A 25,741-nucleotide genomic window follows, 5' to 3' on the forward strand; every position below is an offset into this window, starting at 1 on the left:
TAGTTGTCATTATAATGACAGTTTATAAGCAGATATTCAAAGGTATTAATTGCAATAAAAATTAACATACAACCACTTTTCATACTAACTAACTAACTAACTAACTAACTAACTAACTAACTAACTAACTACTAACTAACTAACTAACTAACTACTAACTAACTAACTAACTAACTAACTAACTAACTAACTAACTAACTAACTACTAACTAACTACTAACTAACTAACTACTAACTAACTAACTAACTAACTAACTAACTAACTAACTAACTAACTAACTAACTAACTAACTAACTAACTAACTAACTAACTACTAACTACTAACTAACTAACTAACTAACTACTAACTAACTAACTAACTAACTAACTAACTACTACTAACTAACTAACTACTACTAACTAACTAACTAACTAACTACTACTAACTAACTAACTAACTACTAACTACTAACTAACTAACTAACTAACTACAACTAACTAACTACTAACTAACTAACTAACTAACTAACTAACTAACTAACTAACTAACTAACTACTAACTAACTAACTAACTAACTAATAACTACTAACTAACTAAACTAACTAACTACTAACTAACTAACTAACTAACTAACTAACTAACGAACCTAACTAACTAACTAGCTAAACTACTAACTAACTAACTAAACTAACTAACTAACTAACTAGCTTAACTACGACTACTACTAACTAACTACTAATCTAACTAACTTACTACTAAATAACTTAACTACCTACCTCACCTACTACTACCCTACCTACCTACCCTACCTACCTAACTAACTAACTAACCTACTAACTAACTAACTGACTGACTGACTTAACTAACTAAACTAACTAACTAACTACCTAAAAACAGTTCTTCTGGGGGGTCATTCGAGAACCAATCTAACTTTAGTACAACAAGAAAGACTATTACATAAACGAAAACCATTCATCTTCTGATTCTGATAAAGAATTCTATAAGTTTAAAAGTTTAAACTCATATTTCCTAAACACACATTGCCTTAATTATAAGTAATACCTTTAAATCCCTGTGTCTGTACTCCATAAAAATTACTTTCAATAGCTTAATGCAAAATTTCATATTTGTCTATATTTAATACTTATTTAAGTCATACTTAAACCATTTTTGTTGATTTTTGTATTATCAAATCAAACAAATATGAAAACAAGTATTTTATAAAAAAAAAAAAAAAAAACTAAATAAAAACCTTGTAACAGTGCCCTCAAATAAACTTAGACAAATAAATACATATTGAAAACAAACCAAAAAAATTAAATAAAATAACAATAAAAACAACAACAAATAATAATAAAGTAATAATAAAATTGAAATAAAAATCAGCAAGCAAATGAAATTGGCAATTAATAACAAATTCTAAACGCGTTTCGTTTAACAAATAAAAAAACAGACATTAATAAAAAAATTTATAAAAAAAACGTTAAACTGAAAACTAAACGAAAAAAATATGATTTAAGTTTTAAACCAGTTGTTAAAGGGGTTGAGCAAAAAATCAAATAAATATAAATGAAAGTGTTTATATTTTTAACAACTTTTTGGAAAAAAACGTGATAAAAGATTTCGGTTTATTTTCAATATTCTTAATTGGTCGGTAACTTTGCCAGAATTTATTTTCTTAAAGCAGTAAAACAAGACTACTAACACTAGGACCCTTAATAACCTAGGCTTATGCCTTAACTATGAGTTAGATATAAGACAAATTTGTTTTTCTTAAATCCACTTTAAAAATTCACTTTGTTATTAAAATTCAGATTAAAAATTTCACATTTCATTTTAATTTAAATGAAAACTAAACAATTCTATCAAAAAGCTATAAATGCATGTTAATTGAAATTGAAATTAATGTTACTTGTCAATTAAGATAATCAAAATAAAACAATAAAATTTAAATTATATTAATTATATTAGATTTTATTCAGTAAAAATAATAAAAAAAAAAATTTAACAAAAAAATATAAATATGTGTAATAAAATTAAAATAATTTAAAGTAAACAAATTAAAAGCAATTAAATGTTTAAAAGGAAAAGCGAGCAAGATCAAACGATCAGAGATTTACGGAAGATCTCATATGGGAGGTCCCCACAGACTGTCAGTAAAAGTAATTAATATTGTTCCAAAAAAAACTTATATAGATCAAATTTCATCAGTAACTAGAAGAGATTTATGAGCGATGCAAAGTTTTGGCAGAAGAAGTATTGAACAAGAGTTGTTTTAGGAAGAATTTGGTCGTAGCTTGAGCATGGACGGAGCTATTTGCAAAAGGTAGAAGGAATTTGGTGGAATTTTTTACGAACCCTATAATAATATTACAGACGAACTGACAAAAAAACATCTACTACTATATATATAACAAGAACTTTATAGATCTGTTGTATATTCATTACGAGTAACATAACATTTTGATGGCTGGTATTGTTAGGAGATATAATCGATCTTTTAAAGATCATATTTGCATGACCTGAAGTCTACAAATAATCTCCCAACAGTAGACTGTTAAGATTTACATTAGAAACATCTCAATATGTTATGACAGTGAACCTGCTGTCAAATTTATATCAGCTGTCTATAAGACAAGATCAAAAGAGGAAGTTGATAACAAATCATTTGAACCTAGAGTTGTTCTTTTAACATGTCAATCTAAAAAAAACTATATAATATTACAGACGAACTAACTAAAACATTCCATATACAGCGAGAACTTTATAGATCTGTTGTATATCCATTACCATGAGTACTTTACTTTACGAATGGCATAGGCATAGGTCTTAATGGTGCTGTTATGATAGTGGTTACAAACAAAATGATTTCTGACATTGCTAAAAAGTAGAAATACTAGGAGATATGATCGATCTTTTCAACATCATGTTCGTGATTGTCATATCTCGTGTTGAGGAAACTTTCGTATAAGCGGTTACTTTGAGTAGCAGTTCAAAATATTGCAAAATAACTTGAAAACTAAGGAATTAGGAGATGTTATGTACTCATTCTATGCATAAATCTCTTTTTTGGATGAAAATTCTAAATCCGCTCTGGCAAGATATGCAGAGACGTCATAGGTTCTAAACATAGTCAAAGTTGAAAAATCCAAAGGTATTATCATTTTGTATACGCTAAAGACTAAAGAATTCTATAACGAACAATAAACCGTGAATTTTTAAGGTGAACATATTATTTGTCATTTTCCAAGTAAATTCCGTCAGTTCTTTGATTCAATCAATATTTAGTCACTCTAGAATGGTCTAAATGAGGCTCTCACGAGAGCAAAAGGTGAAAAAAAAACATCGCAGACAGAAAAGTATTTTCTTTAAAGACAATTCCTAAGATAAAAATCGTCCAACATATGCGATATTGGACCGATCAAACAAGTTTAATGAAATTATGTACAATTTGATATAATTTAAAGGATATTAGGAACAAATCAAAAAAGTGATCTATATTGTTGCTTATAAACAAAAACTAAACGAAATTGCTATTACCCTTAACCAATCCAATAAATTACAAATGCGTAATCAAAGTCAAAAGTAGCAAAAGTAATATACAAGAAAACAAAAGTGAACACACAAATAGCTATTAATGGATTATAAAACAAATGACATTAATATGATTAAAAATACAACAAAATTATTACAAAGACACCAACAAATTATAAACATAAATATGGTAATTATTATATTAAAAAGTTCAACAAATAAAATACATGCAAATGGAATAAATGAAAGGAATGTATAAATAGAATTTAGAATTTAATAGGAAAAAACTCACCATATAGTTATATATTGATGATAATGCTGATGAAGGCTTTTATAAATGACGTTGAGGAGGTTGAATTTGACTTTAACTGCTAAATTTAATGTTGATGATAATGATGATAAAAGTTTAATCCAAGATTTTGGGTTTAATAATATTAATCCCCACTGCAGCTTTAATAAACCTCCAGTATTAGTACTGGAGTTAACCAGCTGTTGTAGTTATAATGAAATTCAGTTTGATGTTTGGCGGTTGTGAAAGTTCTTTTATTTGTTTGGAAGTGTTAATGTTTTCAATTTGTTCTAGATTCTTTATGCTAGGAATTTAGTTAACCGAACCGAAAGTTTTTAAATAAAAAAATAATTAAACGACACTTTTTAAAAAAACACTTGTCTCTCTTATTTATTATAAACATTTTTATTATTATTTTGTATTTACCAACGGATCGAACGGAAAATAATTAAGTTTATTTTTCACATTTTTAGTTTAATTATTACTAATTCTTGTTTTTAGGTGTAATTTTTAATTAATTGTTATTATTTGCTTAGTTTTATGTTTTATAGTTAATGAAACAATGAAACGAACGCAACGCGTATTTTTATTATTATTTTTTTTTTTTTAATGCACAAAACTACGAACTACGACGACGACGGACGTACGAGCGAGCGAACGAACGAGCGGGGCGAACAAACAGGTGTGATGAGAATGCACGAACGTACGTTGGTTTTGGTTTGTTTTGTTGTTTTTTAGTAAAGAAACAATAATAATAATAATAAATAAAAGAATACAATTAGAATTCAGCAAACTCTTTGGCGCACTTTTCGGTGCTTGAGATCCGCAGCGCCTCTTCCTCGTAATCATCGAAATTACTGGTATCACCGGGTCCTTTACACCGTGGCACAAATGGTGCCTCAATTTTCTTCTGGAAGATCGCTATCCAATCTGTGGAGGCAAACCATTTCTGATTTTTAATATCGTTAACGCCGGCCTTCAAATTGCCATAGCGTTTGGTCAGATCCACTTGCAACAGGTTGCGCAACAGATCCTTTAGATCAGAGCCAAAGTGTGAGGGAAAACGCACTTTACCCGATACGATTTTCTCGTAAATCTGTATGGGTTGATCGGCAAAGAAGGGTGGATAGCCAGCGGCCATTTCATAGACGAGTACACCGAGGGCCCACCAATCGACGGCCTTGTTATAGCCCTTCGAGAGAATAATCTCAGGGGCGAGGTATTCGGGTGTGCCGCAAAGAGTCCAAGTGCGACCCTTGACACGTTTGGCAAAACCAAAATCGGTTACCTTGAGGTAGCCCTGTGAGTCGATAAGCAGATTCTCAGGCTTCAAGTCACGATATATCAAGTCGAGATAGTGCAAATACTCAAAGGCGAGTACGATCTGGGCTGCGTAGAAGCGCGAGTGGGGCTCCGAGAAACGACCCACTTTGCGCAGATGCGAGAACATCTCACCACCGGGCACATACTCCAGCACCATGTAGAGGTTGGAGTTGTCCTTAAAGTGATAGCGTAGGGAAACCAAGAAGGGAAATTGTATGGCCTGCAGAATACGCTTCTCGTTGAGTGTGTGTTCGACCTGCTTTAGTTTGACGACCTTCTGCTTGTCGAGTATTTTCATGGCGTAATAGTCTTTTGTCGGCTTGTGTTGTACTATCATGACGCGACCAAAAGAGCCCGTACCCAAGGTCTTGATGCGTTCGAAGTCATCGAGACAGGCGGTATTTGTGGGATTGCGGCGCCATTTCTCTTCAAATTCTTCTTTGGCCTGTTCGAGAAACTCCTTGACGGTTTCTGCAGCATCGACCTTCTTGTTGGATGTCGTGGCGTTGTTACCCATTTTCGAGATGGTACCGGTAAGCGCTGATAGACGAAAGGTTGCTGTGGCAGACACTTGAGGGGCGTCCGAACTATCGCTGGCGTTTGCTGCCTGGGCGTTAGTAAGTGACGAAGTTGAGGCGGAGTGTGCACCTGTAGGCGGAGTTATTTTGCTGGATTTTTGCTGCAGCAACGACGACGATGATTGAGAGGGTGAAGTGGACGATGCCTGCGGCCGAGCAGTGGCAGAGTCCAATTTATTGGCCGTCAGCGATGGCGACGATTTGCTAGACGACGCGCCTGGACTGCTTGGCTCAAGCTGCTTGGCTAGCTGTGTGGACGACTCCTGCTGCTGTGTGCTCTTTGTATTGTCCTCGCCCGCTGCACTAGATGTTTGAGGAGTTTTTTTCTTTTTTAAAAAGCTTAAAATATGTTTCGCAATTTTGGAAATTTTTCAAAAAACCTCGAGAAGCAAAATTATTGATTTTTTAATAGTTTTTTGGCTTTTTTCTTTTTTTGACAACAGCGTAGGGAGGACAAACGCTGCTTTTGAGAACTATTATAAATTATAGCAATTTTCTGGCGGATATAAGTTATTTGTTGTTGTGTTTTTTTTTTTTTTTTTGTTTTTAAGGAAGATTCTTTCTTTAATTTTTTTACACTTTTTAGCTTATTATTTAATTTATTTTAAACACTGTTTTATAATTTTGCAATTTTAATTTTAACTATAATGAGAACAGAAAAAAAAGAAATAAGATTATGAATAATTTTCTTTGATTATTTTTGTTGTTATTTTTTTTTTTTCATTCCAATAAACAGAAATGTCAAGTAAATTGCAGTTTCCAATTAGTCAATCTTTGTTTCTCTTTTTGTTTTGTTGTTGTTGTAGAATGAACAAGTGTTTATTTTTGTAGTTTACATTTTTTGTTACATACACACACACTTCCACACAAACTAATTTTGCTCACACATTTTTTTCTTCTTTACACACTTGTCATTCTTAGTTAAGTGATGTCAATGTTGCTAGTTAAACGAGAAAAAGTACGAAAAAAGTAGCAGAAATTGTTATGCAAAACTTTCGTTAAATTTTAATATTTTTACAAAAGAAATCGTTACTAAATTTATAATTAAAGTTTATAAAAATGTAACAAAAATGTTATGTAACTAGTTTTTATGAATAAACAAAATTTTTTATTTGAATTCTAAGAAAAAACATTTAATAATTATAATCATAAAAAACGAAAATTTTTCGACTATTTTATTTTACGAGAAGTAGATTTTACGACATTTAAAACTTTTTTAATAAGACTTTATCCGACTTTTATAATTTTATAATTGTCAGCTTTTCCAAAATTTTTCAACTTTATTTATTTCTTCGACTTATTTAGAATTCGACTTTGACTTTTCTACAAAATGACGATTATTTGTAAATCGATTTATAGAAGCCTATTTTATTCTATTGATTTTGATACATTAACTTTTTTTTTTACAAAACAGCTGATCAATAAACTACAGTTATCTTATTATTGCGCCAAATGTAAAAAAAAATAAAATTTTCCCTTAAAAGCTTTTGTTTAGATTTCGTAATAAAACTAATTTTTTACATTTTGTTATATTTTTATCATTTGATTTTCTTTGCAAACACTTGTTTGTATTATTTAGCAGTTAATATATATTTTTTTATTATTTTATTACTTTTGTGGCTGTTGCTTGTTCTTTTTTCATTTTATTCTTGTACTCGTTTTATTACGATTTTTTTTTTCTAAACGAATGACTGCGTAAAGGAAGTTTGTATGTATGTGTGTGTATGTGCATGATTATCATTTTTTTATGTTCATTATATTTTCGCTATGTACACATTTTTCAACTAATTTAGCCTCGATTTTTTTTCTACACAAAATTTTCTTTTTTCTTTCAAAAACTAATTGAAATTTATTTTTATTATTACTAAAATTTTAACAATATTTTCATTAAATTTTATGTGGTATTACGTTTTTTCATTTTTATTTGCATTTGCTATTGAATAATCGATTTTTTTTCTGTTCGTATAAGAAGAAAAATTCCACTTAAATCCAATTAGAGCACAAAAATGTTTCTTCCAATTTGTACGAACCTTTTTTTTTACTTTTGTTATAAATTAAACTTGTTACTTTTTAATAAATTTTATTAGATTTCACTGAGTTGTTGTTTGTATATATAAAAATGATGTGCGACTTATATATTGCAACTTAAAATTAAATACAATAATTTGTTTTGTAATTAATTGTAGTTTAATTATATTTTCTTTTTCTATTGAAAATTTATTTTTTTCTTGTATCTTTATTAGTTGGAGAAAAAAAATTATTACACTTTACAAAAATCCGCGAACCCGTTACGACATGTCAAGCTTCGGAATACAGACAGAAAACTGAAAAGAAAAACGATAAGAAGTTCTCCTTCATTCGATTTCCCCTAAAAATTTATCATAATTTTCTTTACAACACATTCTAATAAAAGAAAATGCAACCCTGTCTAAAGCAGGGATGTATGTTTTTGTATAGCAAGCAGCTTTTGTATATCACTTTACTTTTATATATATATCTCTTGAAAAAAGTGTTGCCTAGTTCTTGTTAGTAACTAAAAATAAAAGACGTGCAGAGCAGAGATACAAGCCGAGACGGCTCAAATCTGCGGCGGCTGGCCGCCGGTAATATTTTGCAAGCCGCGCCGCCGCCGACTTCTTTCGGCTCAAAAGCTAAGCCAGCTTAAGCGTAGCCGCTGATAAAGATTATAATCACACATGTATTTCAGAACATAATTTCACCAAATTGAACGGAGTTGCCACTATTTCAAATTCTTATGGCAAATTGAAAAGAATTGCCACACAATAGTTGTGTTTTGTTGCTATCAATGAGTGTTAACGCTTAAAGTTAGCAACAAAACGAACATTACCTGACTTGGCATCACTCCACAGAAGAAATCTGCTAAATCTTGAAATTATTTACAATTTCTTGAAAAGGTTTTTTTATTTGGTAATTTTCTTTGATTTAAATTTTGTTTTAAAATATTTTTTTATTGTTTGACATAAACACATTAATATTTGTATTTTTATTTTTGAATTGGTAGCACTTTTATCAACGTTAAAATTAACTTGTATAATTTTACACGTTAACTCCTAACGTTTATAAATTTTAAATTTATATGAAATTGCCTTTGAACGTTAGCAACAAAACACAACTAATATTGTGCTAATATTAAATTAGTGAAAACTACTATAAATGTCCATTTTCTGCAGAAAAAAAACTTATATAGAGACAGGTTTCTATGTAACAGACTATTATACAAAGATTTTTCTCAGCCGATAGCCTATGTTGCTAGTGCTTTAACTTTAAGATTTATTATAATTTTAATTGTAATAATATCTAAATAAATAAATAATAAATACAAAGATTTTTCAATATAATAAACCTTATAAGGTCAATTTCTAAAGAAAAAGTTAAATTGAGTCGACAATTTAGCCGCCGCCGATCATTTCCCATCGGCTTGTATCTCTGGTGCAGAGACTTGCGCCGATTCGGCTTAAGCCGACTAAGCCTAGCCGCCGAACAAAATGTCAAAGCCGCCGTCGCCGAAAATTTTTCCGCTTAATACGGCTTGAAAATTTCGCCATATTTTGTACAATTTACAGAACACTTTCGCCAAATTTATGGAATTTTACAATATAAAATTAATTTGTTTTCATTTAAGCAAGTTTTCTTTTATCTAATAATAAGCCGCTCATTGAAATTTGGACGGTGTTCTACAACGTTCGATGTATATTCTTCGCCTCAGATATTTTCGTGCTTTACGCGCCTAATTCGAGTCGCTGCTTTTATTTCAAACCAGCTTCGTTGACGTCAACGGAGCTACAGCTTTTACATTGCTGGTATGTCATACCGTAAAGGCCTAGGATATCGAACATGTGTATTTTAAATGGAAAGTGCAGTTGATGTCAATTCTGCCGACTGCGAAAAGAAATTCTGCTAGAATTTTTCGCGCCAAACTGGTTTCTGCATTTTTTATTTGAAAAAAAAAAAAAAATCTGCTGTTGTGTGTGTGCAAAAATCTAAAATGACAGAAATGATATTCTTTAAATAAAAAAATAGTTTTTTACTAACAATTGAAATTAATAAGATTGCTATACTACTATACCGAGGGTCATTGTGTAAAGAAACAGCAAGTGTTTGGTTTAATTTAGATAAATTGTTAATAACTATGATGAAAATGTTTTTCCAGGCGGCTAGAAGATTTGGCGTATTTGGAAGTAATGGTGTTAATTAATTATTTATTGGTCTATAAAGAACGTCTTTATTTTCAAAAAAGAGAAGGCATCATGATGGTCTCCTGGAAGAATGCCCACAAGAGAGTGGCAATTATATACCTTCCTAGTTACCTAGGCGGGTGGTGGTCGGTCGGCTAGTGGTGACATGGTATATTATCACCTAGAGGCAATGGACGGAAGCTGATTGCCGTATTCAGGGGGTATCCTTGGGATACATACTTATTATTATACCATTGATCTCAGCAGAATCACTACCATACACCCATAATAGAGCGCGATGTCTGCCTGGTGTGCCTTTCAGTGAAGCTCTTGTTGTCTCCAAACACTATGGTGGCCGAATATTTATAAGAAACAAGCCGCCTTTTATACAAATTTATAGCTTTGTAGAGAATGTCTTCACGGACCTAGAGGATAGAACCTGGCTAGGTATGTAGACGTTGTTTGGGCAAAATATTGGTACTAAACGATTAAAAACTGTAATTTGGTACTTCTTTTGCACCCCATGTATCTTTTAAACCAGAGAACATTCAAAAACATTAATATTCATCTGAACATTTTGGAGAAAAAAAGAGCGGACTTTCATCTGGGGGGCTTGGAGCTCCATATGAATTAAATAGAAAAATTCGTATATCTGAGAAACTATTAGAGCTAGAATCTTCAAATTTTACTGAAGAACATTTAGAGAAATTGCAATAATTTGCGTGGAATCTCCCATATGTAACAAATTGTATATCTGGAAAATATAGAATCATCAAAATCGTTGACTGGATTTCTTATTTATATTGCTTTTAGGGTAGCACAGCACACTGGGTATAGCTAGTAAATAAACAAATAAAATATCTTTGTTTTTACGTTTTATATGGAGGATAGGGTTAAACATCGGCAGATCCTCGTAAAACTTGGAGAAAGGATTTGTTTTTAATTTTTAAGAATTTTTTATTCATCCCTGCATAATTTCTCACACAACTTTTGAGCTTGATCTGTTTTGTTGTTATAAACAATATATTTGCTTCCAAAATCCCACTTTCTGATCTCTCGGATTCCGTTTTTATTTAAAATCGTTGAAAAACTAAACGTAGTTGAAAACTTAGCCGGCTTACAATCGATTTTAAGCCGCCACCGACATATTTAGTGTCAGTCGCCGCCGCCGTTAATATTTGTCGGCGCAGGGCTCTGAACACGTGTATTTGTTTTTTAGAAAAGGTTTTCGTTTTTCATGCGTATTTCCCAAAAGATCCTCAGTGAAGCAGCAAGCAGAGAGGTTTCTCTAAAGTTTATTTTACAAAAATAAAACAAATTTACTTAAAAAAACTCCTAAAAACTAAATTAACAACATGGTAAGTTTTTAAACAAACATTTTTTGTTAACATTTTGATTTTTTAACCCTCAAATCTTTCCTTAATTTCTTATAGACCGAAGAAGTTAACTCCAAAGCTTTCCCCTTGGCCGATGCCCAATTGACCGCTAAGATTATGAACCTATTGCAACAGGCCTTGAACTACAACCAGTTGCGCAAGGGTGCCAACGAAGCCACCAAAACTTTGAATCGTGGTTTGGCCGATATCATTGTCATGGCTGCTGATACCCAACCCATTGAAATTCTTTTGCATTTACCTTTGTTGTGTGAAGATAAGAATGTTCCCTACATTTTCGTCCGTTCCAAGCAGGCTTTGGGCCGTGCCTGTGGTGTTTCTCGCCCCATTGTCGCTTGCTCTGTGACCACCAATGAGGGTTCTCAATTGAAGTCTCAAATCACTTCAATCCAGCAAGAAATTGAAAGACTATTAGTTTAAAGTTAAGTTAGAAAAGTATTCCACGTGTTAAATACTACCGCATTTTGTACAAATAGTGTTTACAAAGAAATGAAAAAAATGTTTAAGAAAATTTTAAATAAAGAAAAAATACACATGTTTTTTATTTAAAGATAAACAAATTTGTATTAAATTTATTATTTAGTTTTCAACAAATTAGCAACATGTCTTGATATACACATGCAGGTACTATACGTTGTACAGTGTAAATATTTTCATTAAATGATGAAATTATGAATAATGAATTTGGGCCAAAAAGATTTGACGTCAGGCCAACCAACTATCTGCTTAGAGTTTATAGTTTAATGTACATTACATTAGATCCGAAGGTCTGTTATGTTCTCTACGAAACCATGACCTACGAACTGAGGGACCGGTAGCAGCCAAATCTATGAAAATTCTACTTCTTTTTCCACCCTTTTTTGCTGGATTATGAACTAATTCGACCACACAAATATATCAAGTTATGACCGAATATCTAAAATCTTTGGTCTAACTTGAATTGCATCGTACTATACTTGAGACTTACTGAATCAGCACAATTTCTTAAGCGTCCTTTAACAACTGATGACTTAATAATATCTACTTTTTAAGGAAGAAGTCTCAAGAAATTTGAGATTTCAAAACAAACCTACCGGAGGCACCCAAGTCTGATCATGTGTTGTTGTTGTAACTGCCTAAACCAAACAATTTTCTAACTAGCGGAATCTATGTCAAACTTAAATTCTCAGAATTGTTATTTCTTCTTTTAGATTATGAACTAATTCGACCACACAAATAAATAGAACAAGTTTTGACTGAATATCTCAAATCTTTGGTCTATTTTGAATTGCTCAGTAAAATATACTATGCTTGAGGCCGACAGAAGCGATACAATTTCTCTGGGTTCCTCTAACACCTCATGACTTAATAATATTTACTTTTCAGGGAAGAAGTGGAAGAAGAAACTGTACTTTTAAGAAATGTTGGAATTTTTAGTTCCACATAGAGAAATATAATGAGGATTTAGTACAAAATTGGGAAAATTGAAAATTAAATCGGTACCTAATTGAAAACTTAGTACGAAATTAGTAGCAAATTGAGAATTTAGCACAAAATGTTGATTTGTACGACATTTAGTCAGAATTTAGTACAAATTGCGATTTAGTACGAAATTATAAATTTAATCCAAAATTGAGAATTTGATGCAAATAGAAATTTTAGAACAAAATTGAAAATTTTTAACAAAAATTCAAATTTAGTACAAAATTTAAAATTTAGTTCAGAATAGAAATTTTGATACAAAATTGAAATTTCAGTACAAAGTTGAAATTTTAGAACAAAATTGAAATTTTAGTACAAAATTGAAAATTGAATACAAAATAGAACATTTAGTACAAACTTTTCTGAAAATTTAGTACAAAATAGAATATTTAGTACAAAATAGAACATTTAGTACAAAATTTTCTGAAAATTTAGTACAAAATGGAAAATTTAGTACAAAATTGAACATTTCGTACAAAATTGAACATTTCGTACAAAATTGAAAATTTCGTACAAATTTTCAGGTTTAGTACAAAATTAAAATTTTAGTACAAAATTAAAATTTTAGTACAAAATTTAAGATTTAGTACAAAATTGCAAATTTACTAAACAACGATAAATATAGCAAAAAACTGAAAATTTAGACCAATTTCAATATTTAGTACTAAATTGCAATTCGAATGAGAATTGGTATCCCACCTGATCCGCTTAAATAAATACTAAACCCACAGTTTATATATGTATGTATATATTTATTTGTTTTTTTATTGTTTTATGATTTTTTTTATTATATTATATATATTAATTTTCTTGTTTAAGTCTAATAACATTGTGTATGTGTGTGTTTTGTTGTTGTTTTCTTGTTTAAAGATATAGATAGTTTGTTTGATTTCTGTACTATTTCTTAATCATTCAATATGTTTTTCTACATTACAAATCAATCATTATGTCCAAAAAAGAAAAAAGTGATCGTTTCTTTGTTAAAAAAGAAGGATCACATTTTTGTTAATGGTTTTATGCAATTGTATTTTGTTAGTAATAATTTATTGTTGTTTTTATTGTAATAATGTTTATACTTTTTTTCTGTTTGTTATGGTTGTTTAAATTTACGATAACTATGGTATAGTAATAAATATTTCTGTTAATAATCTTTTACAAGATTTAATATTAATTTGCAGGATTTGTTTTAAGATTTAACAGGACAATTGGTTTATTTTTAAGGGGAGTTTAAATGTTTCATTTTGTGGGTTTCTTTTTTGTCTATTTTTTATTTGCTGTATTTTTTTTAGCAATTTGCACAATAGTTTTTTTTATGGGAATTTAAAATTTTAATTTAATTTTCTCTTTTTTTTTTCAAGATAAATTTTCAATTATTTCTTTTTTACAATACGGAAATTGCGGAAGTGTTAGGAAAGTTTTGGGTTCTTTTTTTTTAATATAATTTAACATAACAGGGGTGAAAAACTAACAGGAAAAAATATTATTTATATATATATTTATAAAAAAAAAAACGTAAAGAAGGAATAACATAAAATCCACAACAAGCCCTAGAGACAGTAGACGTTGAGGCTTTGAAATTACTTTTTGTTTCTAAAAAGAAAATAAAAGAAAAAACAAATAAAATAGATTAGTAAACTAAAGACTAGATAAAGAGATAACAGCATATCTCTAACAAACAATTTAAAAATAAAAACTTTCCTTAAAACCACAACAATATAAAAACAAAATGATAAAAACTCACCTAATTGCTCTATCCATAATATTATTAATACGTGTTTCCGAATAACCTGGTACTAGTTTGTGTATAATTTCTTTGAGAAACAGATCACTTACGCCAGGACGACTGCGTTCGGCCAATTCAAATACCGATTTTAAATCGGCTATGTCCAAAACATTCATATTTTTACTGGAATTACTGCTATATTTACGTTGTATCTGTAATCATTAAGAAATAAATAAAATTAAAATCGTTTTCTTCTTTCATGAATTCTTATTTTAAAACTCACATCAGAGAGTATGGGAAAGAGGAAATTATTTAGACAGGGACTATTGGTGTTGGTTATAATACGATTGCCCATTACACCACTGCTACTGCCGCCGCCCGCCACTACTACCCATATTTTTATGATTCGCATTGGACGAAGTGGGCGAGTGAGCTGCAGTTGTTAGGGACTCATGATTTATAAAGTCTCTGTTGGCATGTGTATTGCCATTGTAAACATTGCCCATACTGCTGCTAGTAGCTAGCATATGACTGCCACTGCCCGATGAGGCAACAGCTACTGAAGAGTGTGAAGCTGCCATAGTACTGCGCCGCAGAGATCTTTCGTCTTCGTCGTCACGTTTACTATGATCCAATAATTGCAACTACAAAAAGAAGGGATAAAAAGGAAAAATAAGTTTAATTTTGTTTTAAATTCTCAAATTTGTACTAAATTCTGAATTCGTAAAAAAATTTTTATTTTGTCTAAATTTTCAATTTTGTACCAAATTCTCAAGTTTTCAACTTTGTACTAAATTTTATGTTTGATACTAAATTTTAAATTTTGTACCAAATTTTCAATTTTGTACTAAATTTTCAATTTGGTACATACTAAATTTTAAATTTTCTACTAAATTTTGTACTAAATTTTAAATTTTGTACTAAATTTTCAATTTTGTACTAAATTTTCAATTTTGTACTAAATTTTCAATTTTGTACTAAATTTTCAATTTTGTACTAAATTTTAAATTTTGTACTAAATTTTCAATTATGTACTAAATTTTCAATTTTGTACTAAATTTTCAATTTTGTACTAAATTTTCAATTTTGTACTAAATTTTAAATTTTGTACTAAATTTTTAATTTTGTACTAAAATTTTAATTTCGTACTAATTTTTAATTATGCACTAAATTTAAAATTTTTACTAAATTCTTAATTTTTTAAATTTCACTTTTGTAACAAATTTTCAATATTGTACTAAATTTTAAAATTTATATTAAATTTTAAAATTTATATTAAATTTTAAAATTTATATTAAATTTTAAAATTTATATTAAATTTTAAAATTTATACTAAATTTTAAAATTTATACTAAATTTTCAAATTTATACTAAATTTTAAAATTTATACTAAATTTTAAAATTTATACTAAATTTTCAAATTTATACTAAATTTTCAAATTTATACTAAATTTTCAAATTTATACTAAATTTTCAAATTTATACTAAATTTTCAAATTTATACTAAATTTCAAATTTATACTAAATTTTCAAATTTATACTAAATTTTCAAATTTATACTAAATTTTCAAATTTATACTAAATTTTCAAATTTATACTAAATTTTCAAATTTATACTAAATTTTCAATTTTGCACTAAATTTTAATTTTTGTACTAAATTTTCAATTTTTTACTAAATTTAAAATTTTGTACTAAATTTTCAATTTTGTACTTAATTTTCAATATTGTACTAAATTGTAAATTTTGTACTAAATTTTTAATTTTGTACTATATTTTTAATATTGTACTAAATTTTCAAATTTGTACTAAATTTTTAATTTTGTACTAAATTTTCAATTTCGTAGTAAAATTACTGAAATAATGAACGAAACATTTTAGGTGTGAAATTGATAGGGATCAAAGGTCAAACTTAAATTTTCAAATTTATACTAAATTTTCAATTTGCACTAAATTTTAATTTTTGTACTAAATTTTAAATTTTGTACTAAATTTTAAATTTTGTACTAAATTTTCAATTTTGTACTTAATTTTCAATATTGTACTTAATTTTCAATATTGTACTAAATTGTAAATTTTGTACTAAATTTTTAATTTTGTACTATATTTTTAATATTGTACTAAATTTTCAAATTTGTACTAAATTTTTAATTTTGTATTTTCAATTTCGTAGTAAAATTACTGAAATATTGAACGAAACATTTTAGGTGTGAAATTGATAGGGGTCAAAGGTCAAACTTATAAATACATATTTTTTAAATAAAAGAATTTGAAATTTTCACAAAATTTTTTTTTGCATTAATTGAAAATTTTTTGATATTTAATAAAAATTTGGATTTTAACATATCGATTATGCAGGTTTGACTAAAAGTTTGATTATTAGCAAAATTTTTAGTGAAAATTTTGATTTGTAGAGAATGTTGTAATTTTTTGTGAAAATTTTTAATTTTTAGTACAAATTTTAAGACAGATAGGGGTCAAAAGTCAAACTCATATATGATTTTTTTAAGTGAAATAATTGATTGTGATAATTTTAACTTTTAATAAGAATTAGTCACTCAAAATTTATTTAGTAGGGGTCAAAGGTCAAACTCATATATTAGGTGAAAAATTTATGTGAAAATTTAAAACTTTCAATGAGAAGGTTTGATGTTTGTTAAACAACTTGTTTACAAAATTTTGATTTTTGATATTTGTTGATTGATTTTCAATGAAAATTTTGTTCATGTTGAAGATGTTGCTGAGAAAAATTTGTCTGATTTTTAATCATGTTTTACTAATCTATTTTGTTTCTCATCTTTTTTAGTAGAACAATAAACTAATATTACTTAAACTTTCAAAAAATATAGATAAATCACTAACATTATTATCTTTTTACCATAAAATTATTTAATGGTATCTCAGCAGTCTACTTTGATTTCTATTATATTATTGTTTTAAGGGTCTATTTAAACACGTACAAAGTTTTGATTATATGACTGAAAGTCGTCATACACTTTTTTTGAATAGTATTTTGTTGTAGCGATAAACAACGAAAAGTGTTAAGAAAATAATAACAACAAAATATAATCTACACAAAATAACAAGTACTTATAAAAAACTCATTAAAGATTGTTTGTTAGTTGATTAATAAATGGCTAAATACGAAAATAGTTTGGTTTTGAAAATGAATAGAGAGGTGGCGGCGTTTGAATGAGAAATATGTTAGAAGTTTAAGGGTATACTTTGGGAACGTTAGGATTATTCGTAAAAGGCCCAAATCAAACAGGATTTCGGTTTCTATAAGAAACATAAAAAGTTTAAAATTTGTAATTTGTAAAGTTAAAGGGTTAGCAATCCCCGTTATTTAAACAAGTGATAAAAGTTTAAGAAATTTTTAATTTTCCCCTTTTAAGATTTCTATTATACCCTTGTTTATACATTGAAAAAGAACGTTATTATAGAAGATTTTAGTTACAATTTTACTTGATTTTTTATATATAAATATAAAATTTATACATTTTTCATTTAAAAGAATATATTTTGCCACCTCTATAGCACTACATCTTATGGAAAAGTTTTAGTTAGATTAAGGTTATCACAAAGCAAACAGTCAGAAGAATAATAGTGTTATTTAGTTTTGTGTGTTAATTCATTATAATCTTAAATGATTAGGAAATTTAAAGAAAAGCATTACCGATGAACGTCTCTCGATTTCGGCATCCATAGATGCGGTACGGGTAGGTCTAAGATTAACCTTCTGTTGTTCTTTATAATTGGAACTAGACGAGCTGGATTGCATAGCGCCCATAGCGCTTAATTTTGTTGAATTCTCTAAATTACCAGTTGAAGCGGCATGCGCATGTTTTTGCTGCTGATGCTGTTGGGACGATGACGACGAGGATGAGGAGGAGGATAATTGGTGTGAAGAATGTTGCTGTTGGTGTTGTTGCAATGATTGCTGCTGCTGCTGATGATGAGAATGATGAAGATGGTGATTCGATTCCCGAGTGTTAGCTGAGGCATTAGCCGCATTTGAGGACGTTACAGTTGTGACGGAAGATGGCACCATCGATGGTGTATTAGAGGAAGAGTTTGAAGCAGATAATGAAGCTAACGACGACGAGGACGATGATGTGGGTGTGGTTGCATTATTGGGCGTAAGGCTGTTGTCACGTTTTTGTGAATTTAACAAAGAGCTGCTAATATTTGAAGCACTGCTGCTTTGTTGATGTTTGCTGTTAACATTGCTGCTGCTGCTTAGTAGGCTAGACGGCGTTAAGGTGTCAGCTACACCCTGGGCTAATTTATCCATTTTAAGTTCTTGCTCTTCGAGCCTATTGAAGTGATTGGAACTCATTTTATGGGCATCACTATTTACATGTAAACCTTTAACGGTCATTATCCAGGGTTCATCGGTATTGCAGCCCGGCTTGGAATCATCACTGAAAATTAACAAAACAGTTTTATTAAAAACAAAACAATTTCTTAATATGAAAAAAACTTACGAATCGGAATTTTCAGATTCTGTTTCGCTTTCATCGCCTTTTTGTAGTTTCCATTTTTTATAGCGATCAATCAAATCAATAAGGTACGAATTTTTCTTAGCTTTTTTTATAAAAGGATACTTGAGTAATTCTTTCGCTGTGGGGCGCTGCAATTAATAACACAACAACAATAATTAAAGAGATTTACTTTCTTCATTTTAATTTAAACTACTTACATTCTCGGGATCCTTGTTAAGGCACGCTTCAACAAAATCTTTAAAGGATTTCGTATAGTTTCCCGTCAATTGTGGCGGATTGTTTTTGGGTATGAGAAATAAGACACGCATGGGATGCAGCTCTGAATTTGGCGGCTCACCTTTGGCCAATTCTATGGCCGTTATACCCAGCGACCATATATCGGCCTTGGAGTCATACATGGACTGTTTTATAACCTCGGGTGCCATCCAGAAGGGTGTACCCACAAATGTATTGCGTTTCGAGGTGGTGTTTGTCAATTGTCCGGCCACACCAAAGTCAGCCAATTTGACATCACCCATTTCGCTAAGCAAAACATTGGCCGCCTTAATATCACGATGTAACTTTCTTTCCGAATGCAAATAGTCCAGACCCTTGAGTACTTCACGCAGTATTATTGCTATATGCATTTCTTCGAAAGAACCAGCTTTCATTAGATCCAGAGCTGAGCCACCACCCAAATACTCCATAATAATCCAGAGTTTTGTACCCTTAAGAAAGGAGCCATAGTATTTGGTGACGAAAGGAGAATCGCACTGCGATAACACCATAATCTCCTGTTGAATGTCTTCGATTTCATCTTCGGCCTCTTCTAAATCAATTATCTTTATGGCTACCACCTAAATAAGTTATAAAAGATCATAGAATTGTATATCAAAATTTCATTTCTTTATGAAAATCTTACCTGTTGTGTACGATTATCAATGCCTTTGAATACTTCACCAAATGATCCCTTGCCAATACGTTCCTGCTTTGTGAAGATTAGCTCCGGGTCGACCTTTTGCTGAATGAAATGTTTGAAAATGTTTATAAATGAGAGAGTACGAGTTAAAAGAATAAAAATTAGTCGTAGGTCATGGAATTTCGATTTTCGAAAAAAAAAAAATAAATTTTATTAAAATGTTTATTTTTCACATTTTTCTTTTGAGAAAATTTTGAATTTCAGCGAAAATTTCAAGATTTTTAATACAAATTTTGAATCAGCTGAATTTTTATCTTTACGAAATTTAAAATTTCTTATGAAAAAATCAAAATATCTAAGAAAATTTTTATTTAATTTTTTTTAGTTTCAGATTTATGGAAAAAAATCGAACAGACCTTAATTTGAACCAGAACTGAACTAAGGCAGAATTGGAACTGAACTAGAACTGAACTAGAACTGTATTAGAACTGAACTAGAACTGAACTAGAACTGTACTAGAACTGAACTGGAACTGTACTAGAACTGAACTGGAACTGAACTAGAACTGAACTAGAACTGAACTAGAACTGAACTAGAACTGAACTAGAACTGAACTAGATCTGAACTAGAACTGAACTAGAACTGAACTAGAACTGAACTAGAACTGAACTAGAACTGAACTAGAACTGAACTAGAACTGAACTAGAACTGAACTAGAACTGAACTAGAACTAAACTAGAACTGAACTAGAACTTAACTAGAACTGTTCGAGATCTGATCAGGAACTGAAATTTCAATTCTGTGATAATTATAAAGACTGAAATATGTATAACTTAGAAGTATTAATTTGGTAAATTTATTAATGAAAATTTAATAAACCTGTTATATCTTCAAGATCTTTCATAAAAAGTATATTATTTAAAAATTGTATTTGTTACTCCCCATACACTCCCTACAGTTCCCCTTAATTATATAAAATTCCCCTAAACTCGACAGCCCTAGAAAGTTAAATAAATGTGTGTGTTTGTTGGTAGGTAAGACGTTTATAAAACGAGTGAAAAAAAAACTTAAATTCACAAGAATGTGGTTAAAAAGCAAAAATATGCGATAAAGTACAAAAAAAAATAAATAAAACAAATAGTAATTGATGATCTCATTTTTTGGCAGCTCTGGTGGAGAGGAGGTAATGGGAGTAGGTAAAAGGTAGCCCTTATCTTTAACATTATAAATAATAAAAAAATATTTTCCAAAATAAAAATAATTAAAAAATTACATACATAAGCAACTATAAGATCAGCTGCTTTAGTAAACTCTCAAACTCACCTCTGTCCACGACATAGTGGTGGTGGTGCTGGTGACGTCGGGCAGCTGATGAAAGCGGTGGCACTGTGTCAAACTGCCCTTGCAGTCGTTGCAACTACTGCCGTTGTTTGGGATACTAAGCTATGGCTTCCTCTTCCGCCTTTTGCGAGTTTTGCAAATACAAAAAACAAAACAACAAGACACTTCTCCCTTAATTGAAACGACAACAATGATCCAGCACAACGTCTACTTCCGTAAACATCAGCAGCAGCAACAACTGTAGCGGCAGCAGCAGCAGTAGTAGCTTTAACTCTAGGCATACACAAATACCACACTCGTTGGAACGGCGGTATCTTGTTCGAGTTGTTAGTGAAGAGAAGAAAGAAGTGCTAGAGTTATATTAGGCTAGTCAGCTAGGTGTGTGTTTGTGTGTGTGTAAAATGATCGTGGGACCTCTTTTTCAGTTACACCTAGTCAGTTAGTCAGACAGTCACTCACAACAATCACAACTGATATTTATTGTCAGCCAGCCAGGCAGCCAACTATTCAACAATTGGGTCTTGAACGGGAACAGTTTGACTCTCTATCTATCTATAGTATTGTTTCTTGTGCCACTTCTTCTTCGTGTTAGCTGTTGTTTCGCAACTTGCTGCATTCACACCAGCCACAACATACATACACACATTGAAAAAATTTGTATTATTTTATATATATTTTTGCTTTTTTTTGTTTTCTCAATACGATTTCTTTACGCTACGTTTACAATTCGTTGCCAGCCAATCAGTCAGTCAGCCAGCCAGCCCAATCTTTTGTCTGCTGTGGCCCTTAATTTAGGTTTTTCCCTTTTCAATTGTTCGTACTACTTGTCTTGGAGACAAATTAACAAATCATTTCTACACTTGGATCAATTTTTATTAAATTATTTAACTGTTCGTTTTTTGTATGCTCTTTGCATATAAATTAGAATCAAATTTGGAATTCTTTTTTATTTCTAATCTGTGTCGAAAGACAGATCTTGTTTTACCACTTCTTTTTCTATTTCATTAATTTCTTCCACTTGCTTTGTTTTCAATTTGTTTTTTACTGTCTGTTCGCTCTCTTTTTAGTATGTGGATTGTCTCTCTTTTACGTTTTTCTTGTTGTTTTTGCTCTTAAATTGTGACAGCCTTTTTTGTTAATCAACTTTCTTTTTTTTCAACGTTTGTGATTTTGCAGATTAGATTTGTTACAAATATTTTCTTTTCAGATGCACTTCTTTTCAAGAATGATTTTCGTTAAATGTTTTACAAAAATATGTTGTCGTATTTGTTGTTATAGTGAAAATAAACAATTTTTTATAATTATTAACAATAGCAGTTATGTAAATAAGTCAAATAACTTTACTACTACAATTATTCTTTTGGTGTTTTTGCTCTTTGATTCTTTACTAATTTTTCTGTCTTTCTTTTCATGTCAGTAGCACACGTATGCTATATATGAAAGCTAAATGCTCTGGAGTGACAGCTGATATTAAAAGAGATGCCACCGGGTTAAAAATAAGTTTAACAAGGTAAATAACTTTGTAAAAATAACTATAAAGGTTTAAAAATGTAATAATTTGCTACAAAATGATTTAATTACTTATATTTTAACTTTCTTTAGGTTTATAGCTTTTAATAAATGTAAACTTTTTAATAAATTTACCGTTATATTTTTTGTTAAGAACACTAACTGCAACCCTGTTGTAAGTTTAGCTATTGTTAATTTTCTTTCGCTTGACATTTTCATTAGTAGTTCGCGGTTTTTGCAAGCGTTAGTAAAGTTTTCATTTGGTGATAAGTTAATATTTTAAAATTATTATAAAAGTTTACAAATTATAAAAACATTAGATTTTAACAGATAAAATCATTCATTATATGTTGGTGCTTTAATTAACTATAAAATTCTGTGTGAAATGTTTTATTAAAATCTAAATAAATAACTGGTGGTTTAGTGTACCACTAAAGGGCCTGTTTTATTAGAAATTTGTTGTGGTGCAATTTATTTATTACAAAATAAGTTAAAAGTTATTGCAAGTTGAGAAAATTATGAAAAGTGTAAAGTTTTTTAAGTGTGTTCATAAATATTTATCAAAAAAATGGTTAATTAAAGTTAACAAACAAATTGTTCTACGGTTGTTTGTTGTGTTGTTCATTCTTCTTCTTTTTCTTTGGTGTTGTTCGTTTGACTTAAGTCATTTGCTATACGTATATGCAAGATGTTGGGCTATGAAAACCTGTTAAAGAGTTTATGCAGCTGTCAGCTTTTGAATGTAAGTATAATTTTGAATATTTTTATTACTTTATGTCATCTTCTTTTTTCTTTTACTATTTTCGTTTTAATTTCCTTTTCCGTATTTGCAATTATATTGTATTAGCTTTATTTCCTTTTCCGTTAAGATATTTAAATTGAATTTTGCTCAATTTAAAGTAAATTTTATTTTAAATTGAATCACAAATTATGAAATAAAGTTAATTAATTGTACATAATGACATTTTATATAATAACTACAATTTTATATAATAAATATGTTAATTACATACTTATGTATGAACATTAGGTTGGTCCCGATAGTATGTAGAAATATGTTACTGATTTTTTCAACGAAAATTAAAGTTTGGTTCAGTAAAATGTACAATTTTTTGCACCGAAACGAGGTTTTTGTTTTTCAGTTCCAATCTAAATCAAGTTTTATTTGTCTTTTTTGAAATAAACCTTTCAAATTATACCAAAATGGCCTGATGAATGAAAATACATATATATCTGTTTTGTAAGAAATTTTGAAAAAAATCTAAAAACCTCAAAAGTACTTTTTTAGCCTTTTATAAATTTTGTTATTGTGTGTTTTATTGGTTTTTTAGTTATATGTATTGTTTTAATTGATTAACTTTCACGAATTGTTTTGTGTGTGCGTTTTCTTTCTTTTTCACTCTTGAGAGTTTTTGTAGCAAGTAACTTTTGTATGTTATGCTCGTACATATAAAAGCTAATGTTAAATGAAAACTTGTTTTAATGTACAATGACAACATTTTAGAGTTTTTGTAGCATTCAACATACGAATAAAAGAATATCTTTTAAATTATTAGATTTCCGCTTCCGTTAAACATATTTAAATAGCGTTAGGGGGAATTCAGAGCTTTTTTAATACTTTTTTGAAAACTATTAAAACAAACGGCAAATAAAGTGTAATAATTATGAATAATTATATTAGATGACATATTTATGAAGAATTTTAATTTAAAACAACATTTCTTTTTAATAATTAAGTACTTTTGCTTGATGATGATGCCTTTATATAAATTACAGTAGATGTTTATATGAAGAAATGTTTTGTTGGTATTTGTCTAGACTAATATTTTACACAGAACAGGGTGACCCATTACTAAAATTATCGTTAAATAATTTAAATGTTAATTTGAACATTTTTACTTGTATAAGGTTGTTTTTGGAGGCTTTAAGTAAGAAATTTAAATATTACAAAAAAAAGATTTTACTATTTTGAAATAAATATTTAAAATTTTCTTTCGCTTAAGCAAAAACATTTCAAAAATTTTTTTAATTAAATTATAATTCATTTTCAATTTAATACTACAAAACTGCATTACTTTTATTTACAAAAACTTTCATTTTGTATATTTTTGTTAACAATCGATAAATATATCCTTTGTTAAAAATTATTATTGTACAAACAACAAGTATTGTTATTCTCTGTCTCAATTTAAAGTGATGACTGTATTAAAATCCAGAAAAATGAGATTTTGTTTAATAACAATTGTGTTTCTTCCTTTATTTCCTTTATATTTGTGGTTATTATTGAAAAAGAAAACAAAAATATTGTTAGAATTTAACAAAATCTTTATAAAATTCTTATATTTCTATGAAAATATTAGACAAATGTTGGAGCGTATGTGAGTAAAGTAACAGTAGTTGGTTAGAGCTAAAAGTATAGTAAAAATAAGATGAAAATGGAGTAATAGTGAAAACTTTAAGAGCTTCTCTTATGATCCAGGGTCCTTTATATTATGACTGCTGGTTGCAATTGGTTTTTGATCTGATGTTTTCTTTGTATTCTAACTACTGTAGAACTTCCTTTTAAAACCCCTGTCTTAGTGTACGTGTGTGGTATTTAAACAAACAAATATTTGTATAAAAAAAATCCTTAAAAAAAACAACAAATAAAACTTAAAAAAAGAGAATATTTCATAGAGCTTTTTTATACATAAAATTCTGGTCATCTGTAGTTTTGAAATCGCAGTTAAATACTCACATGTTCCTGTTGTATGTATGACGGAATTCCCTATACATACATACGTACATACGTATGTATGCATGTTCGTCTGTGTATATATTGATGTTTCAGTGCAGTTTTTGAAAATAACATGATGACCATTTTGCTGCAGGCGTTACGTGTTATTTGTGTTTAGTCAAGCGTTAGGGGAAAGCTAGAGCATCATAGCAAGCAAGCACTTCAAACTCCAAGCATTCACTAGATTTCCAGAATTTTATTTTCATTTTTTTTCTCTGTATATTTTTCACAAATA

General features: G+C 29.3%; 3 protein-coding genes across 3 annotated transcripts; 1 reads left to right on the plus strand and 2 right to left on the minus strand.

Moving 5' to 3' along the window:
- Window positions 1-3,807: 3,807 nt before the first annotated feature.
- LOC119613641 (cAMP-dependent protein kinase catalytic subunit 1) lies at window positions 3,808-8,027 on the minus strand. The gene is made up of 2 exons (XM_037969668.1): window positions 7,614-8,027; window positions 3,808-6,347 (listed from the first exon to the last, which is right to left on the minus strand). The coding sequence occupies exon 2, from the start codon at window positions 5,642-5,644 to the stop codon at window positions 4,583-4,585; it is 1,062 nt and encodes a 353-aa protein (XP_037825596.1). The 5' UTR covers window positions 5,645-6,347; window positions 7,614-8,027; the 3' UTR covers window positions 3,808-4,582.
- A 3,053-nt stretch (window positions 8,028-11,080) lies between these two features.
- Window positions 11,081-11,851, plus strand: LOC119613642 (NHP2-like protein 1 homolog). The gene is made up of 2 exons (XM_037969669.1): window positions 11,081-11,259; window positions 11,335-11,851. The coding sequence occupies exons 1-2, from the start codon at window positions 11,257-11,259 to the stop codon at window positions 11,713-11,715; spliced, it is 384 nt and encodes a 127-aa protein (XP_037825597.1). The 5' UTR covers window positions 11,081-11,256; the 3' UTR covers window positions 11,716-11,851.
- A 2,320-nt stretch (window positions 11,852-14,171) lies between these two features.
- Window positions 14,172-22,629, minus strand: LOC119613643 (serine/threonine-protein kinase 25-like). Its single transcript, XM_037969670.1, is given in 9 exon segments — window positions 14,172-14,346; window positions 14,498-14,691; window positions 14,763-14,859; window positions 14,861-15,123; window positions 18,154-18,901; window positions 18,965-19,110; window positions 19,180-19,818; window positions 19,884-19,982; window positions 21,204-22,629. Coding segments are annotated over 9 exon segments (2,214 nt in total). The 5' UTR covers window positions 21,219-22,629; the 3' UTR covers window positions 14,172-14,333.
- Between the last annotated feature and the right edge of the window lie 3,112 nt (window positions 22,630-25,741).

The sequence above is a fragment of the Lucilia sericata genome, unplaced genomic scaffold (genome assembly GCF_015586225.1).
Source record: "Lucilia sericata isolate MDLA Ls3-8-SP2 unplaced genomic scaffold, ASM1558622v1 Contig002229F_arrow, whole genome shotgun sequence".
Classification (NCBI taxonomy): Eukaryota; Metazoa; Arthropoda; class Insecta; order Diptera; family Calliphoridae; genus Lucilia; species Lucilia sericata.